The following is a 19,966-nucleotide window of genomic DNA, read 5'->3' as shown; positions in this document are numbered from 1 at the left end:
TAAAATCTCCCATAAATTTTCAATGGGATTTAAATCTGGACTAAATGAAGGCCAGTCAATTACATCAATATTTTTTTTAACCAATTTTTTGTTGACATTGAGGCATGAACAGGTGCATTATCTCATTGAAACTGCCATTTATGACTCCAATTAATGCACCAAATGTGATCATATTTTGTCAACAAATACTAAATCATCCATCCCATTTACCTCCAAAGCCACCCCAAATCATTACAGACCCAGCCCTTTCTTGCCAGCTTACTTTAACTCTGCTTTCTCTTATTAAATCATGCCAATAATACAAAAACCCATCAGGGTCATCTAAATTAAACTTCTTCTCATCACTAAACATTATTTCTTGCCATTCATCAGTTCATTCCATCTTGACTTTAGCCCAGTTTAAATGCATTGATTTGTGTTTGGCAGTTAAAGGTGGTTTTCAACTTCATTTTTAAATATTTTAAATTGTCATTGTTTTTTAAAGTTCTCCAAACAGTCACATGAGATATATCTAATGGTAATTTAGCAGCAACTAGCCTTGTTGACGTTTTTATTAGTTATAAACTTCAAAACTTCTCTCTCATTCCTGGAAGTTAAACGTTTAGGCCATCCTGAGTTCCTTTTTTTGCCCATAATTTTTACCTTGTTGGAAAACATTTTCAGTGCCATTGTTGAAAATGTTTATATAACATTCAATAAAACATTCAAAAAAGCCATCGTGACAGTTAAAAATGATGACATCTCACCCTAATCATGATGATTTTAATTATTATTATCATAGATTATTTTTTAAGAGACTTTTAAGTGGTGTTCCTATACTTTTGTAACAGACTGTAATAATAGAAATTGTTGTCTACATTAAGAAGTTAAAAACTATATATATGATTAAGACAAACAAAAGTATCTAGGATTTATTAGTTTTATTTTTTCACAAAAGAACATGATTTAAAACATTCCATTTACTCAATAAAAATGTATTAGATCAGAGGAGTAATATTTATTCTGAGCTAATACAACCTATATAAAGTATACTATACTTTAGGTTGGAATTGAATTAATTTTTCTTGCCAAGGTACAGCTCCCTCATTACATAAATAATCTTTATAAATGTTCCTGAGACTTTTTGCCTCTTTATTGTACATATTGCTGCCCACTTTTTTAAGATTTTCAAGAGTTATATTTTCGGATCTCCATATACCTTCATTCTGATTATAATCAGAATCTTCACAATCAACATATCCATTTGGGCAATATGCTGCAGATTTCTGAATAAGCATATTGTGGAGAACGCAACTAGCAAGCACCATGCATTTGACTGATTCATCATCATAATTTAATGGTCTCCTTAAAATACGAAATCGTGCTGCTAGAATACCAAAAGCATTCTCCACAACACGCCGGCCTCTGCTTAATCTGTAATTGTATATTTTTTCCGAATGACTAAACTCAGAATGTCTGGAATAGGGACGCAACAAATTATGCCTTAAAGGAAAGGCTTCATCCCCAATTATAGAATAAGGGAACAGTGTATTTGAATTTGGCAAAGCATCTGCTTTTGGAAAGGTTAACTTTCCATTGACCAGATGCTGACCAAATACGCTTTTACTTAAAATTCCACCATCTGATTCGCTACCAAAATGCCCATAATCAATCATCAGAAAACGATAATGTGCATCAGATTCGGCTAGTAAGACTGTACTAAAAGTTCCCTTATAGTTTTAATTAAGACTTTGGACACTCTCGAACAACATGTTTTCCATCAATACTACCACAGCAGTGAGGTAGTTGCCATCTTCTTTCAAAATCATCAGAAATTTTTTTCCAATCTGCTGGAGTTGATGGAAATGGCATTTCCATCAACTCCAAAATTTAAATTTGGAGTTAAATTNTCTGGAGGTGTTCCCAATGTTCTGCTTCGCTGGTCGAGGCCACTAACACATTGTTGAAGTAGGGCACACAAAAGTAGGACTTGATGAATGAACCGTTGGAAGGTCTGTGCAGCGTTGCATAATCCTAAACCACTCGAACAACCCTTCGGGTTGTTCGAGTGGTTTAGGATTATAGGAACTCGAACAACCCGAAGGGTTGTTCGAGTGGTTTAGGATTATGCAACGCTGCACAGACCTTCCAACGGTTCATTCATCAAGTCCTACTTTTGTGTGCCCTACTTCAACAATGTGTTAGTGGCCTCGACCAGCGAAGCAGAACATTGGGAACACCTCCAGACCGTCCTAGAACGTTTCAAAGAACATGGAGTACAGATCAACCCATCCAAATGCATCCTTGGTCAATCTGAGGTAAGATGTTTAGACTGCCGCGTAACCCCTGCAGGCGTCAGTCCCATGCCAGATAGGGTTGCAGCGATAAGTCAGATACCCCAACCAAAAACAGTACGTGAATTGCGTATGTTCCTGGCAATGCTGAACTTTTACCGACGTTTCATTCCCCATGCGGCAAAATCACAGGCGCCCCTCTGCGAGTACCTTAAAGGGGCAGCAAAGAACGACAATCGTGGGACTAATTGGGACGAAGACTCAGAAAAATCTTTCCAGGAGTGCAAAGATAAATTAGCGCGAGCAGCAACACTAGTATATCCCGATCCCACGGCGCCGACGGCACTGATTGTTGACGCTTCTGACATTGCTGTAGGTGCGATCATGCAGCAAAAACAGCACAACGAATGAAAGCCTCTAACCTTTTTTCCTGTAAGCTAACAGCAGTGGAGCGCAAGTATAGCGCGTACAATAGGGTATCACTTGTGGCTTATATGACAGTCCGACACTTTAGGCATATGCTAGAAGGCAGGGCATTTACAATACACACTGACCACAAACCCTTGACCTATGCCTTTATGCAGAAATCGGACAAATGCTCACCCTGTCAAGTTAGGTAGCTAGATGTTATCGCCCAGTTTACGACGGATATTCGACATATCAAGGGCAAAGAAACTGTTGTAACCGACACGCTGTCGCGTTTAGAAACAATCACAAGTCTGCCAATTAACTACCTGGAAATGGCCAGAGCTCAGGAGACTGACGACCAGTTTCAGGCGTTACTTAACAATCTCAACTCGACCGGGTTAGTCCTGAAGCTGCTGCCGATAAATGATTCCGTAGCACAACTGTACAGCGATGTGTCAACAAACAGGGTCAGGCCGTTTGTCCCCAAGAAGTTTAGACAACAGGTCTTAGACTCTGTTCATGGTCTGGCACATCCTAGTATCCGCGAAACAGCAAAATTAGTAAGCGAGCGATATTGCTGGAAGTCAATGCGATCGGATGTTACCAAGTGGACGTGCACTTGCCTCCAGTGCCAACGCTCCAAGGTGCACAGCATATTCGCTCAAAACCAGGCACCTTTCTCACTCCCAGTTCCCGTTTCGAATATGTGCATATAGATATAGTGGGTCCGCTTTCCCCCGTCGAAAAGCTTTAGATACATCGTTACATCGTTATCGATAAGTACAGTACTCCAGGTGGGCCTGAGTGTATTCCAGTCGCCGGTATCTCTGCGGAATCGATCGCAAAAGTCTTTTACACGAATTGGATATGTCGCTTTGGCGTTCCGCTCATATTGACCTCGGACCAAGAACGCCAATTTGAGTCCAACCTTTTCCACTCTTTATCCACAACTCTGGGCATCAAACAGATCTGCACAACCCCATATCATCCAGCAGCGAATGGACCGGCTGGTGGAACGGCTCCACTGCACATTTAAGGCAGCCCTACGTTGCCATGGAGGAGACAATTGGGCAAATGTATTCCCAACGGTTCTCCTTTGTCTTCGAACAGCGTTCAAAGAAGACCTACAGGCCTCCACTGCTGAAATGATTTATGGTGAAAACCTTAGGTTTCCGAGTGAATTTTTTACTCCGAGCAATTACAACCCCCGACCCAACAAACTTCGTCGGGGGTCTTAAGAACACCATGGAAAGTTACGCCCTACACCCACCAGACAACCAAACAGGACAACTTGCTTCGTACACGAGGAACTGAGCTCGTGCCAACAGGTATTTGTGCGCGACGACACGGTAAGGAACTCATTACAACCAGTCTATTTGAGTCCTTTTCGTGTTATAGCAAGAGACGACAAGGTTTTCACTATCGAACAGTCAAAAGATTGCTATAAACATAGATCGGTTAAAACCGGCATTCATCGAGGCAAGACCAGATAAGAAGTCTGGAGGGCCTCCTCTAACTTCCAAACAGCAGAAGACAGCTATTAAGACGACAACAGGAGCGACGACGCCAGATGACAGACGAGCGCCGGTCGCAACCAGATCCGGTCGACGGGTCCGATTCAACCCGCGATATTTATGACGGGTTAACCGTAATATTTGTAGCTATATAACGGCAAACTTCTCGTTGTCACTGGTGGGGGAGTGTGTGGTGGCCGAATTATTGTAATGTGGCTGCATCTGAAAATCCAGAGGGAGCTATTAAAACACGTGCAGTCCGTCCGCCATATTCTTTTTCTCTCTCTCGGCTACACTACTGACTGACTACAAGTGAATGTTCTGTGAATTGAGTTGGAAAAAGAATTTTGTAAGCCTGTAATAAAAAAGAAATTATGGAACAAAATATCAGTCATTATGTGTGAAAAAGGACTTTCTTTCACTGGTGAAGATTGTGCACACAAGTGGAGAAATTTAATGGGGACTTATAGAAAAAAATATAGACAAAGCAAGAAAATCTGGTGAAAGCAGTATTTGTTGGCCTTATTTTGAGACCTTTACAATGGCGTTTGGGAAAAATTGTAACAATGTACCTCCTGATAACTATTTACAGTCAAACCTCTCTTTGGCTCCTTCCCCATACTTGTCTTCTGTTGAATCTTCCACTCATTCTGTACCCTCTCCTGTACCTTCACATTCCTCTGCATCCTCTCCTACCTCTACCCCTTCACAGTCTATTTCTGTTCTTTCTTAATCCCCATCTTCATCCTGCTCTAATGTACCATCTGAAAATTATAACCCCTTTCTCCTTGACTCATCTGAAAACATTTCAAGACCATCGAAAAAACGAAAGCAAGACAGATGTGCACAGGCACCAGCTTGGTTTTTTAAAGAAATGAAAAAAAAATGAAATTGATCAAAAGATGTGGGGTGAAATGAAGATGCTAGAGAAAAGAAGAGTACAAGCATTGGAATATTTTAACAGAAGTAATAAAAGAGCCTGTAAAAAGAAAATAACAATAAAAATTTGTTTTAAAATTTATATATTTATTGAAATTTAATTTACAAAAGTTTTGCTTTATATATTTATAAAAAATACATTGTTTTACAATATTTAAAATAAACTAATTTCTGTTTAATAATAAAAGTTGATAATGCAGGTATACATCTTCAGCTATCCTTGCTCGTTTTGACAATCCAGTTTCACAGTGTTGCAATGAGTCCTCAGGATTATCTGAACACATTTCCTCATGGTCATTATCAATTTCTGGTGAAGGACCATCATTATACTTAATACACAAATTGTGTATAACACATGCTGAAGTAATCACAAGCTCCCTTCTTAAAATATATAAATATAAGGCCCAAGCTCCCTTCTTAAAATATATAAATATTTTAGTCTCCTCATACGGCCAAAGAGATGACCAAATGCCTGCTCAATAACAACTCGAGGTGAGCTAAAAACTTTCTTGTAAATTTTTTCTTTTCTTCCAAGATGACCATTGTCTCTAAAAGGTGTAAGAACGTGTCTGCTAAGTGGATAAGCACAGTCACCTAAAATGTGTGACTCATTTGGTAAAAGGTTTGGATCATTAGCAATGGCTTGTGCAATTGGAGAGTTACGGTATACTCTAGCATCATTTGCTGATCCTGGCCATCCTGCGAATATGTCAATAAATTTTAAATCTGCACTGCAAATGGCTTACAAAGTTACACTTGCCACTTGTTTTCTATTAATGTGAGCATTCTTCTCATGTTTTCTTACAGAAAACAGAATATGTGTTACATCAATACAGCCAAGTGTATCAATATTCGGCAAACTATTAGCTCTTAAATCAGCAAAATCCTTAATTGCTTTTTGGGCTGCTTCACCCTTTGGCCATTTTATGATCTGTGGGGCAAGTTTTAGTAGTTGATAACAAAACTTGGTGAACTCAGTGTTTGCATGACTTTGGGACATTCCAAATCGATCTGATACACCACGGAAACTCTCATGGTTTCCTAATAACCACAGAGACATCAGCACTATATTTTCTTTTGGTGTGTACGGTTTTCTGATAGATATTTTGCTGGTAGCATTTTCAACAAAATCTGAAAAGAAACAAAATCATGTACTGTATATTCATACTTAACTGTGTAGTTTGTATAAGATATGATAAAGTATAGAGGATCGGAACACGCAGTTTCTCGTGAACGAAATGACATTATAGAAAACACTTTAAAAAATAGTCATAAAAATATTAATTAACAGTAAATGATTTTCAAATCGGTTTTAAAAATTTAAGAATTTTAATAAAATATTAATAATATCATTGAATTCGATTTAAAATGATAATTTCAAAGTATCTTATATCATATTTCAACTTCACCAGTATCTGAATAGAATAGCCAAAAGGCAGTTCGAATTACATATTTTGTTTCGGCCAAAATTTTATATAAACATTACAGACATACCTAACGTATTATTATTGTTGTTATTTTATTATATCATTTTTCAACACAAAGGCCCGCATACGTATGAAAATAAGTGACCAAGCCAAAAATAGAATTTAATTTCCCATCCCTAATCTGAATATTTCGATAAAAATTAGTGCAGCGTAACAAGCTAAATCACAAAATACTTCCTCTTATCTCGACTGTTAATCGTGACATGCGAAAATGGCTTTTAAAAATTTCATTTGAATATCGTGAACGTAACCAACGATTTTTGCACGCTTTCTTCGTTGTTTGGAATCAATCATCGCCAATGACATAAATAAACCATCATTGCCACGTTTTCTTATAAAAAACATCGAACTTGTAGTGCATAAGCGCTATGTATAGTTCATTCCGTTTATTTTATGTATATATGTCGTGTGCCATATCGGGTTTTATTTTCAAATTCCGTTTTATTTTATGATACCGGATTGTGAACGGGTGGGACCCGTCGCTCTAGTTGATTGGTCAGCGACTAACATCACGTGTAATTCACGTCACACTCAATGGCGGGAAGTATAAATATTGGGACTCCCGTCCAAAAGAGGACTTTTTTCGGCTCCTGCTTCTTCAGAGATGAGAAGCATACGTGGTGTAAGAATAAAGAAGAAAGGGACTGACACGTGTAAACTTTCGAATGAAGAGAACGGAATCCAAGTCCATCGTAGAGAATACGCCCGTTGTTCACGAAATAAGTAGAAGATATTAAAACAGGAAACATCGAATAACCTCCGAAAACTATTATTTTTGTCGGTATGTTGATTATTGTGTATTTTGTTATAGGAGAAGTAATATCTTCAATCCGTTCGCTCTTATAGTGTATGTGTTCCTATCCCGTAAATGTTAATGGATTTATGTTCCTCTCATGTTGTTTAAATAGATTAACATTTTTGTATATATTTATGATTAAACCTTATTACTTAAATTCCACCATAATTGTAAAGTCCTTAATTTAATGTGTCTGTGCGTTGACCCTATAACATCGCCTAACAGACCTAGGTCTGTTGGGGCTTAACAAATTTAATGGCTTTTCTTCTAATAACAATGAACAAACGCGTGTAAATACAGCAGTAAAGCCTGGACTCCACATTACCGGAATCCGCGACGTAATCGTAAAACTGAAAGCCAAACTGACGAAACTTCCGGTTTTGGAACGTTCTGTTGGACAGAAACAAGACTGAAAGCAGAGTTAAAAATTATTTAACTTTTCCGTTTTCGTTCGTCGCTTCTGTCGTACTGCAACCAATAAAAACGCGAGGATTTTGTGACGCGTAATTACGTGTATTTGTCACGTGCAGTTTGAAATAGACACAATGGCGGAAAGTTTACCTAAGAGAATGAGAAAGCAAGTTGATTTGAAATTATTTATAGAAGAAATGAGAAAGTACAGATGTTTATATGACAAGAAATGTAAGGAATTTAAAGATATAGGTTTGAAACACACTATTTGGAGTGCGATAGCCGTGAAATTTGAATTGAATGGTAAGAAAGTTTGATATACTGCATCGAACTCCTAAAATGGAATCGTTTAATTATAAAATGTTTTAAGTAGGAAATGAAGCAGAGCAAAAATGGAAGGTGCAGAGGGATCGGTACAATAGGGAGAGAGAAAAAATTCGAGAGAGTTTAGCCAGTGGTAGTGGGATAAGAGACATTTACAAAACCACGTGGCATTTATATGATCTCATGGACAGCGTCCTAAGAGATTCTATGAGTGAATGTGCGAGGTAAGTTTATTAATGTCACAGTTTCATTAATTGATGATACGTAGATATTTAGTAGCCTATCTAGAGACGATTTTATCGAAATATTAAATCAAATATCTATCGAAAAAATTGCCGTGAAGAAAATACCCCTTAAAAACTCATTTTTAAGCAATTAACAAAAAATAAAATAATTTAAAATAAATGCTTTTAGTTATAGAATATAGCTGCAGGGATTATTATTCTTTCATTTATATCTGTTTTTTGACTAAAATTTAAACTACTATCTACCTGATTTGTTTTCAATATAGAATTTAATTTTTTTCTCTACAGTTCAGTTAACAATATGTCCCCTTTAAGGGAAATTTCAAATTTAATACATGAAGATGAAAATAATCTAGAAGATAATCTGGAAATAGTATCCTGCGTGTCACTCACTCAATCAAAGTAAGTAATATACNTTAACTTCATACTTGATCATTATGTGCAGTACCTCTGAACCAAATCATACACAATAGATAATTTTAATAGTGCGATTAGTGTTTTAAATTTACGTGCACAGATAATAAATAACAGAAAATTTATACTTTGTTACAGATATTATTCATGAAAAGATCGAAAAAGGATAAAATTTATAATTAATTAAGATAAGTAAGAATATTCTTTGAATTTGTCATACGTATTTAATATAGTTAGATTAAACAATAAAATTAACTAAATAATAAATTTTGTATACATCTGAATGAGGAAATTTTCACAAATCTTGCTTAACAAGCTTAAATGTAAAAGTTATTGAACAATTTTCAATAAAGAGTATTCTCCATAGATAACATCAAAAAAAAATTTAATACTTTAGTTGGGAATGACAGTTCTTTCTGTCTTTTTTTTAAACTCTTTCCGCCCTGTGGGCACTAAGAAGGCCTCTTTTTGCAAACCCATTATGGGTTCGGTCAGGCCTACAATGGGGCTGCCGGGTAGTGAAAGACGGGGCCCGACATATCCAAACAGACCACCCCCAAAAAATTCCTGGGGATTTTTCGACCCGTTCGGATTCGAACCCGGGTCTCCCAGAGCAGTATGCTGCCACCTTGACCGCTCGGCCATCGGGCCGCACCAGTTCTTTCTGTCAATAGAGAAGACTGTGCTTTTGAATGTCAGTTCAGAAACACTGTTAAGAAACAATACTTTTCAAATTTACAGAAATTTCATACATCCAGTTCCATAATAGATATATCTGTAAATATGTTTCATCAAATATTTATGACCATTTTTGAAACTTAAAGTATAGAATTCTTGTATAAATTATTAAACAATAAATAAAACTGTAAGTATTTAAACTCCTTTGAATGTAATAGTTATAAATGCTTTAAATAAGAATTTCCATACATTTCATCATAAAAATTGTTTATAAATATAAGTATTAGGAAAAAGTAATGTTGCATTCGTACTGTAATGTTTTCATAGTAAGCTATTTTTTAAACACTTTTTATATTTTATGTTAAAATAATATTACCATATAAATGAATAACTATTTCTACATGCCTTGTATGTGCTATATACCTGGTTGCGTAGGAAAATATAAAGTGAAGTGACATCCAGTGTCAATATTTAAATTTTCAGAAGATTTGATTTGAAAAGCGAATCAATGGATTAAAAAGAATTTGTAGAAAAATAACTTATTATTATTGTTAACTCATTTCCAGTTTGCATATTATGTTGTAATATATATATATATANCAGTTTGAAATAGACACAATGGCGGAAAGTTTACCTAAGAGAATGAGAAAGCAAGTTGATTTGAAATTATTTATAGAAGAAATGAGAAAGTACAGATGTTTATATGACAAGAAATGTAAGGAATTTAAAGATATAGGTTTGAAACACACTATTTGGAGTGCGATAGCCGTGAAATTTGAATTGAATGGTAAGAAAGTTTGATATACTGCATCGAACTCCTAAAATGGAATCGTTTAATTATAAAATGTTTTAAGTAGGAAATGAAGCAGAACAAAAATGGAAGGTGCAGAGGGATCGGTACAATAGGGAGAGAAAAAAAATTCGAGAGAGTTTAGCCAGTGGTAGTGGGATAAGAGACATTTACAAAACCACGTGGCATTTATATGATCTCATGGACAGCGTCCTAAGAGATTCTATGAGTGAATGTGCGAGGTAAGTTTATTAATGTCACAGTTTCATTAATTGATGATACGTAGATATTTAGTAGCCTATCTAGACACGATTTTATCGAAATAATAAATCTATCGAAAAAATTGCCGTGAAGAAAATACCCCTTAAAAACTCATTTTTAAGCAATTAACAAAAAATAAAATAATTTAAAATAAATGCTTTTAGTTATAGAATATAGCTGCAGGGATTATTATTCTTTCATTTATATCTGTTTTTTGACTAAAATTTAAACTACTATCTACCTGATTTGTTTTCAATATAGAATTTAATTTTTTTCTCTACAGTTCAGTTAACAATATGTCCCCTTTAAGGGAAATTTCAAATTTAATACATGAAGATGAAAATAATCTAGAAGATAATCTGGAAATAGTATCCTGCGTGTCACTCACTCAATCAAAGTAAGTAATATACTTATTATGCTTTTTGAGATCCGACCTCAGAATAAGCCCAAAATTTGTTCATTTCCCCCCTAAATTTTCGACGTATTTAAAATAAATTTGTCGCCTCCTCGTTAAAATAACATTGTCAGAAAAAAGAATCAAATATCGATCGCAACTTATAACTTTCATCGTTAATATAAACATTCAACCCTCGAACAATGACATTCCTCTGCTGCAAGACAAAAAGTTTATAGTTAAAGTCCGAATTCGTCATTTTGTTTTGATCCCGGAAACAACTTTAACTTCCACACCTGCAGGACCAACTCTATCTCACACAATAGGAGATCACCTGACTGATTTTCCCAGTCCGAAGCTATAAAAGCAACTTCTTTCCCTTTCCTCGGGGGAGTCTGACATCTACGGTCTAGAGGATTAATTAAGTCTCCGGGAAACTTTAACTTTGTGCGTCGAACTGTGTGCATCGATCACCGGCAAAAAAAGGACTAAATTTTTCCCACCTACGTGGAAGTAAACTAGAGGTATGAACAAATAATTGTAAACTCTCTCTCCGCGAGTTAGGAGCTAATAGTGAGATAAATTCATTTCCCCATGTTAGATTTTGTATCCTTTATTTTTTTTGCTTCGTTAGTCTAATAAATCGTTGTTTCATTGTTCAATTGTGTCCTTTTACTTGTATATCGCCTAAGCCTCGTCGACGACCCCTCTCATTTCCTCCACTCGACCTGACAAAAGTATCCTGACCCTTCGGGACCGCATTCGAAATTTAGCCACCTTGGCTAGTGCATAGGTTTAACGACCTGAGGCCGAAAAGGGAGAGTCGACGATCCCGACCTCCCCGGTGGTTCACATGCTTTATAATTAGTCTATAATTATTTATGTGACAAAATTATTGAGATTGAGAAACTTGAATTCCAGAAACAGACAAGAGGCCATTCATGGCATTGAATTGCTAATGCAAGAAAAAGAAAAGACAAATAATGAGTTTTAATAATTATTGTACAGTAGTTTATATAGTGTTTTTAATAGAGGATGTTTCAATATAAGCAGTTTATTTTAAATTGTACTCCAATGAAGGTTTCACTTCATTCTTAATATAATTTATTTAAATAAATTTGATTCGTAAGATGTGTGTAAAAATATAATATATTGTCTGTAAGGTATTTTGGTTTATGTAATAAAATATATAGGAGTACTTTTGGAATGTAGAATTTTTTCCAAGATTCATGCAATGTAGAATATAAAGTGCAATCATATAACTTTTATCCACATATAACATCCATATGAAATTGTTTCATTTAATTCAAATGCCCCCTGAATAATGTTTCCTGCATAAATTTAGTTTTTATACAGTCTGTTACAAAAGTATATTTATTAGAATAGAATAGAATGTACACGGGGCTCCTAATTCAAATTTGCCTAGCTTTACGAAGGTATAACGTGCTATTGGTTTGATCACCTGAAAAAATTTTCTTAAAAATTCGGCGGTTTTACTGATTGTATGGATGTTAATGTGGGAGAGACACGATTTTATTCACTCTTTTTGAAGCNCGTAGAATTCAGGATTTCGCAAAATTGCATAACTTTTTCCATTGTAACGAAGAGCAAATGCAGAACAGTCTTCAAGTCTTTCTTTATCTTCTTTAGATAAAGCCAGTACTATAGGTATAGACTGGTTCACAACACCACCTATTAAGATTACAATAAAAAATGGTCATTCTCATGATATTATGTTCAGACAGCTAATTTTTTTTATACCTTCTAAAAGACAACCAAAATGTTGACTTTGCAAAAATTCTCTTTCTCTCATAAATCCACATAAAGGTGTGGCCCATCCTTCACTTAAAATTTGAACCCATTGCAAATCAACTTTTGTGATTTCTAATCCTCGAAGAGCATCGGCTTCCTTACGCGCTGAACTAACTCTATTTGTAGGTACAAATAACTCTTTCACAGTATCTAATACAGTTTCTGGAATAATTCCCTAGTTTAGAAATAATTTAATAATTTAAAAATTGATGAGATTCAGATTATTATTGTTATTAATAAATTAAATAATATAAATTATAATTTAACCAACGTACTCTATCTAATAACAATTTTATCACTTGCTGAACAGAATCATGAACAGTTAGTTCTCCTGCTTTGATTGTTAAATCAGGTTGAACAGGTTTCTCATAAGCAGAGTCAATTCCAGTAAATCCTAACAAGCAAAATTAAATTTTAATATAAATAATTTAATTATATACTAACATTAAAAAATATGAGATATTTTATTATTAAAACCTTTGATTTCTCCAGCTCTAGCTCTTCTGTATAAACCTTTGACATCTCTTAATTCACACACTTCTAAAGGTGTATCTACAAAACATTCAAAAAATGAAAGACCAGATTCTTCGTGAATTATACGTGCTTGCGTACGATCCTGCAATCAGATAACAAAATAAAAAAAAATCAAAACCTTGTATTTGTTACATAAAACTTTTCAAATTATAAATGCACCTTAGCAAATGGACTTATAAAACTAGACAAACAAACTACACCACTGTCAGCAAATAATTTCGCAACTTCTGCTACACGTCTGATATTCTCTTCTCTGTCTTCGGGACTGAATCCTAAATTTTTGTTAAGACCTTGTCGAATATTATCTCCATCAAGTGCATATGCTGGAATTCCAAAAGAACACAAATAATCTTCTACACCAAACGAAATGGTAGTTTTTCCAGCACCAGACAGCCCTAGTGATTAAAAATGAATCAAGCACATTTAATAATGATTTATAAAATGTATATTTTGACATACATTTGTAAGATGTAATAAACTAATTATCATAATATATAATAATTTTGTCAAAAATGTGACTTGAGCAAATCCAGTCTATGTAGTTCTTATATAGCTCATAAACATAATGATATGTTAATTTGTAATTATTTGACAACATTAATATAAACAAAAACAAAATGTATTTTACAGGATATTCCATCTTAAACATTTTTAAAGACTGAATTACATTCAATACAATATTAATTTTTATACAATTATTTGTTAGTCAAAGTGCAAAATCAACACCAATCTGCAAGAATCATAATCCATAAAGCACTACTTTAATGGAGAAGTCACAAAAATCATTACATAGAGTTTAAAGTTACTTTTAATCAGGCTGGTCACCAACAGGGATACTCACAGTCTTTAAATAACATAACAAGAGAGGAAATAAAAGATGACAAGAATATATCATATATCATAAGCTGAAAAATTATAGATTCAAAAAAAATAGTTTGAACTTCATATTAGTTATTATTAAAGACAGAGAGGATATAGAATTGAATTATGAAAAATGGAAAGATTCAATCCTCTTGATTGAAAAGTTAAGAAACATTGGAAAGACTTTGAGTTTTTCTAGGTTATGTAATACTTTGCATGACGATTTTTTCATCTTTAGTGGTTTTTTAAATTTAAGTAGAACCTGATGTGTTAAGGTGAAGAAAGATTAATTTTTGATCTTAGAATTTGTCTACTCATAGAACTGGAATTTGGCAGATTTGAATGATTCTGAGTTTTAAGATTTTCAGAATTTCAGTTGTGGGTTTTTGGTGTAGTATTTAGTGACTAATAGCCTCTGATGATGTGGTGGAAAGCATGAAATTATTCAGGACTCCTTGTGTGACGAATTGTTATGCAAGATGTCTAATTGTGTTTTGTGGATAGTCTAAATGTTAATTATGTACAGTACATATATTATTAAACAATTCTAAATCCTATTACAGCTTCATATATTTATAAACAAATACCAAAGATTAATTATACTCCAGTGATTTATGACAGACTAATTAAATGATTTCATGATAAGAAAATTTGAACTACACATAGGTAACATATTTTTATAAGGAATTCAGATTCTCTAATCAATAAATAATTTAATTAGCTGAATACATCCTGGTGATTTTTGGAAATATTTTAGTATTTAATTAACATTCTGGTTGTAGAGTAATGATCATACTACTTATAAATAAAAAATACATTATTTCACTAAGTTAAGAAATGTCTAATTATTTACCTAAGGTTTTCTGGCCATTTTACACAGTAAGTTTCACAGAAAGTATTCAATATATCCAAAAAACTTCAAAATCTATCAGTTTAAATAAACATTTTGGATAGATGATTTCCAAGATAAAAAGATATAAAATAGAGAGGTAATTATGAATAATGTTTAGTAATAGTTTTAAATTTTATATTAAAAATTCTATAAACTAAATTAGTGTAGATTTGTTTTATGAAATATAGGTTTTCTTCTATAGTAGAAATAAGAGAGATTTATTAAATAATTTTCTACTATATAAAATTTGATTTTTATTTCTAAAAAAAAGAAAAAAATAATTGTTCTTTAATTAAAAAATATTTTTATCTGAAATATCTAAAATTTTTATACATATTAAATTTAAATAAAATATATCAAAGAACTAAACAGATATAAATGTAAATAAATATACAGTATATATTTCAAAAAATACTTTCAGGAAAAATTTAAACACTGAAATCTTTTTTATTTATCACCAATTATTTTATCCGTTTTAACAGATATAACATTGGCACTTAGCACTATGTTCAAAATGATGAGAATAAATACTAAATTCAGGAAACCAAAATTAAATATTCTATTCAGAAACATTTTTGTTTTTGAAAAGAACAAGAATGTTTCTGAATAAAAAAAATTTGGTTTAAGTTTCCTGAATTTAGCATTTTTTTTATCAATATCCATTTCATTACATACAAATAAAACAGATATTTTCAACATGCAAGAACAGAAAAAGCCAATATTGAATTTTACAAATAAGAAAATTTAAATTTTTGTATAAAATAATTTGTCACTAACTAACTCAACACATTATTGTGATGTATCCATTGTATTATTCAATTTATTATATTTTATATTTATATCTTATTAATGATATAACTATTTTATAGCATACTATTCTATTTTCATTATATTGTTTATACTTTTTAAATTAATATTAAGTTTTATTATTACTATTTAATAATTACTACATTACTCTTATATTGTCTGTAAGATTAATGGCTCTTAGAAATTTATTTTCATTATTCTTAGTGTTAGTAATATAGTGATGAATTTTGGCCATTTCTAAGAATTTTGCCAGATGGAACTAGTTGTTTTTGTCAAACTAATATAGTGGAAATATAGTAATAAGAAAAAGTGGAAATGTTTCATCTTAAAATGTTTTGCTACAACTGTTTGTTAACTTTTATTTTTGAAAAAAATAGGACATCAAACTAATTTTACTGCCAATCTGCCATATTATCTATCAAATAATATTAAGGCTAATAACTAATTAAATACAAATCAATTTGTATCTTTATAAATTTATTAAATTTATCAAGAGATGGTAGCTTAACTGCCTACATCTAGCCAAATTGATTTGGATCTGATTAGTTATTAGCCTTAATATAGTGTGATAGATAATCTGCAGATTATGTGGCAAAAAATTAATGACATCAGTGACGTGCAGTCCATGGAAACTGTGGAAGCACTGCTTCCCTGTATTTTCTAAATTATAAATACATATTGTACAATTATTTTCATATTTTAAACATACTTTGAATTACTTAAAATTAATATTTTATTATAACTGCATTATGTATTTTATTACAAATTTCTATACATTTGAAAAATAATGATAAGAATGCTATTGTATATTCAAATATAAATTCATATATGCACATTCCCAATGGAAACACTGTATTGTCGAATACGAACAGCTTTCACAGCAAAAATATTTGAACTGTGTAAAGCAGCCAGATTGCAAGCATTTGTGCATGCACTTTACAGAGCACCAACCTCTGGCAGTTTAGCTCATAGATGCTACACACCAAAATATTGTATAACGCTTCCAATAATTCTATCCATTAGCCACTGGTAGGGAGCTATTTGACTAAGTGCATTGTTTTAAGATTTAAAGTAAAGAATATTCAAAGGTATTTTTATGTACATTTTTTTACAAAGCTATATTTAATTATAATTATTTTGACAGATTTTCACACACAAAATCTTTAGAATTTTTATCACTTTTAGATGTTAATAATTTTAAATATTATGAAAAACAATTTTCCAAAGTGAGTTTTAATTCTTAAAATTAAGTAAATTTTATGGAGAATTTTTTGATTTATCTAAATTACCTGGTGAATTGCAATATTTATATTTATGTCCCAACTATATTCGCAAGTCACTCTTAGACATAAAAAATATTATAATTAATGACATTCTAAACAAAGATATACTAAAAAAATTATATCATTTAATATCATTGATTTTTATGGTACCATCTATGAGTGCATCTATTGAGTACAGTTTTTCAACCATGAAGAAAATTCGTGCACTTGCAAAGAACACTCAGTCAGAGGAAAGATTGTCTTCACTACCATTGCTTTCAATAGAAAAAGAGTTTTTAAATACTTTGATGAAATCAACGACAAGCAATTTTTATGATAAAGTAATTAACGACTTTGCAGAAAAAATTGCTGAATAGAATTAGTTTATATAAAAATAATAAAAACAGGTTCTTATATCTTTGTTTCATGTCAGTTATCTATTTTAGAATTAAAATAAATAAACCGTTTATTTTTGTCATTTCCAGTATTTATTTAAAATTTTTATGGAAACAGCTTCTCTATTATCAAATGTCACTGCACACCACTGTATGACATATTCTTATTTTTCATAAATAAGAGTTAACAAACAGTTGTAGCAAAACATTTTAAAATAAAACGTTTCTACTTTATATTAGCTAGACAAAAGCAACCATTTCCATGTGAAATTCTTAAAACTGGCCAAAATTCACTCACTACTATATTACTGACATTAAGAGTAATGAAAATAAATTTCTAAGAACCATTATTCTCAGAGACAATATAAGAGTAATGTAGTAATTATATGGTAATTATCAAATAATAATAATTATAAAACTTTAACTTAACATTAATTTATAAAGTAGAAATAATATAATAAAGATAGAATAGTATGCTATAAAATAGTTGTATCATAAATAAGACATCAATATAAAATACAATAAATTGAATGGACAGATTGTTTGGCAATATGAATATATTGGGTTGTTTACTATGTATATATTAATTTTAATTTTAATAACTACTTTTTTTTTGCTAAAAGCTCTATATTATGCAATATTTTCTCCTCAAATAATACACACTATTTTTTAAATGTTTGTTACTCCCAGGAAACAAGCACTTCTAGACAGCTTGTTCTCTGACAGTGGCAGCTTGTGACTGTCTAATATGGGGTTAACAACCACTACTTTACATAACAAACTATATATACAATACTTAATATATTGCATTCATAAAATAATTTTTTATTTAATTAAAATAAATTAATTCAAGATGTGAAATTTCTGTCATTTTCATATTAATGTTTAAAGGTCAGAGTACTTTTCACCTCTGCTCTGACCCAGTAACTAAATTCCTGCTATGCAGCCACACTGTGCCAGTACTGCTAAACAGTGCAGGACTGTATTAAGCAATTCATTGTATCATGAGACACAGTGGTCAAACAAATGGGACTATTCTCTTAGTGGGAGATAACATAGCACTGTTTAACAGTATTGTCTGCAGAAGGGTGCAAGGAATGCAACTACCCTAACAAAATCATTTTTTTCACATACTGTTTTCATAAAATTTTAACTGTGTATAATAATTTATATATTACTATATAATAAAAATATGATGTTCTATGATTTTATTTTTCTTTGGAATGTTGCAGTTCCATAGTACTTATGACAAGCCACTCCTGAGAAGTCACCTATGTTCCAATCCTGCAAGTTAGAGTAATAATTATAATTTAAAATTTGGTTGCTGTTATGCAAACAATTCTGTTTTAATAAGATTATAGTGTGCAGTTAGTATCCAAAAAGTCTTCCATTCTCAAGATTCCAGCTAAAAATAGTATTTTATGCAACAAACAATTACATTGTGGATTTATTTTCCATTTTGTAGAAGTTCTGTTTTAGACAGTTTTACTGTGTTTTGAATTCTTGAAAAGAATTTATATGCATATACAAACATCACGAAACCTGATATATTATTAATAAGCCAAACAACTACCGGATTATATCGGGTAGAATTTATATGTACATATTTAACAATTTTTATAAAAATTTTTGTGTGTTTGCATAAGCATAATTTTAAAAAGTTACCTGTAAACCATATAGTGCATCCTCTAAAACCACCCCTCTGGCCCATAATCTGCCCTCTCTTGTCTCTTGAGACATGATGTGCTTGATAGGTGACATTTGTGGACTTCTGCTGACTCTAAAAAATTAATAAGTATAGCATTAACAATATATATTGAGAAAGATTAAAAAATTATTTACTCTTTTGTAATTAGAAATTGTAATTATCCTATAAAAAAAGTCTATGCAATAAGTATAAAATGTGGTAATGCTTGCCATCAGAGAAACTTTACACTTTCAGATACTATATTCCTTTTTGAAAAACTGACTTTTAAGTTTTTTACTAAATACATATTTTTTAGGTTCAATCATGAATTAATTTGGTTTTCTTTTCTTAAGAATATCAAATTCTGAAACTGAATCATGACAAATGACTTAAAAAGGAAATAATATTTTTTTAATTTAAAAATATGCACTATCAAAGGTGGAATTAAGTTAAGAAATTTTCAATGTAATAAAATATATTATTATGATTATTAATATTACAAAATAATTTATCATTGAGATAAGAGAAAATTGATATTGCTGGAATGGAATAAAGCATTCTTTATTTACAGTTAGCAATACACACAAAATGGTATTTTATCATCATCATCATCATCAATCTTTATTATTATAAAAGATAGGAGCCCTGTTACTCAGAGGCTAAGTAATTACAATTATCAAAAAGAAAAAGTATTTATTATATATAAAATATTTCTGCTATAAGGCCTTTAGTATTCTGATACTTTTAAAACTTTTATTATTTGCAAAAGAAAAAGAAATTTC

At 32.0% G+C, this 19,966-nt stretch overlaps 2 protein-coding genes across 2 annotated transcripts; both read right to left on the bottom strand.

The window, feature by feature from the left end:
• Positions 1–29: 29 nt before the first annotated feature.
• LOC111640479 lies at positions 30–1,783 on the bottom strand. Its single transcript, XM_023386487.1, has one exon. It carries the CDS (start codon positions 1,653–1,655, stop codon positions 1,032–1,034), a length of 624 nt encoding a protein of 207 aa, XP_023242255.1. The 5' UTR covers positions 1,656–1,783; the 3' UTR covers positions 30–1,031.
• A 10,688-nt stretch (positions 1,784–12,471) lies between these two features.
• On the bottom strand, positions 12,472–19,297 carry LOC111640472 (bifunctional 3'-phosphoadenosine 5'-phosphosulfate synthase-like). The gene is made up of 6 exons (XM_023386481.1): positions 19,163–19,297; positions 13,440–13,675; positions 13,224–13,362; positions 13,022–13,140; positions 12,696–12,921; positions 12,472–12,626 (listed from the first exon to the last, which is right to left on the bottom strand). Exons 1-6 carry the CDS (start codon positions 19,206–19,208, stop codon positions 12,472–12,474), a joined length of 921 nt encoding a protein of 306 aa, XP_023242249.1. The 5' UTR covers positions 19,209–19,297.
• Between the last annotated feature and the right edge of the window lie 669 nt (positions 19,298–19,966).

Source organism: Centruroides sculpturatus, unplaced genomic scaffold, assembly GCF_000671375.1.
Source record: "Centruroides sculpturatus isolate CEXI.00-Female unplaced genomic scaffold, Cexi_2.0 scaffold1343, whole genome shotgun sequence".
Lineage (NCBI taxonomy): Eukaryota > Metazoa > Arthropoda > Arachnida > Scorpiones > Buthidae > Centruroides > Centruroides sculpturatus.
The sequence above is the reverse complement of the archived record's forward strand: the minus strand, read 5'-3'. Positions and strand labels throughout refer to the sequence as shown.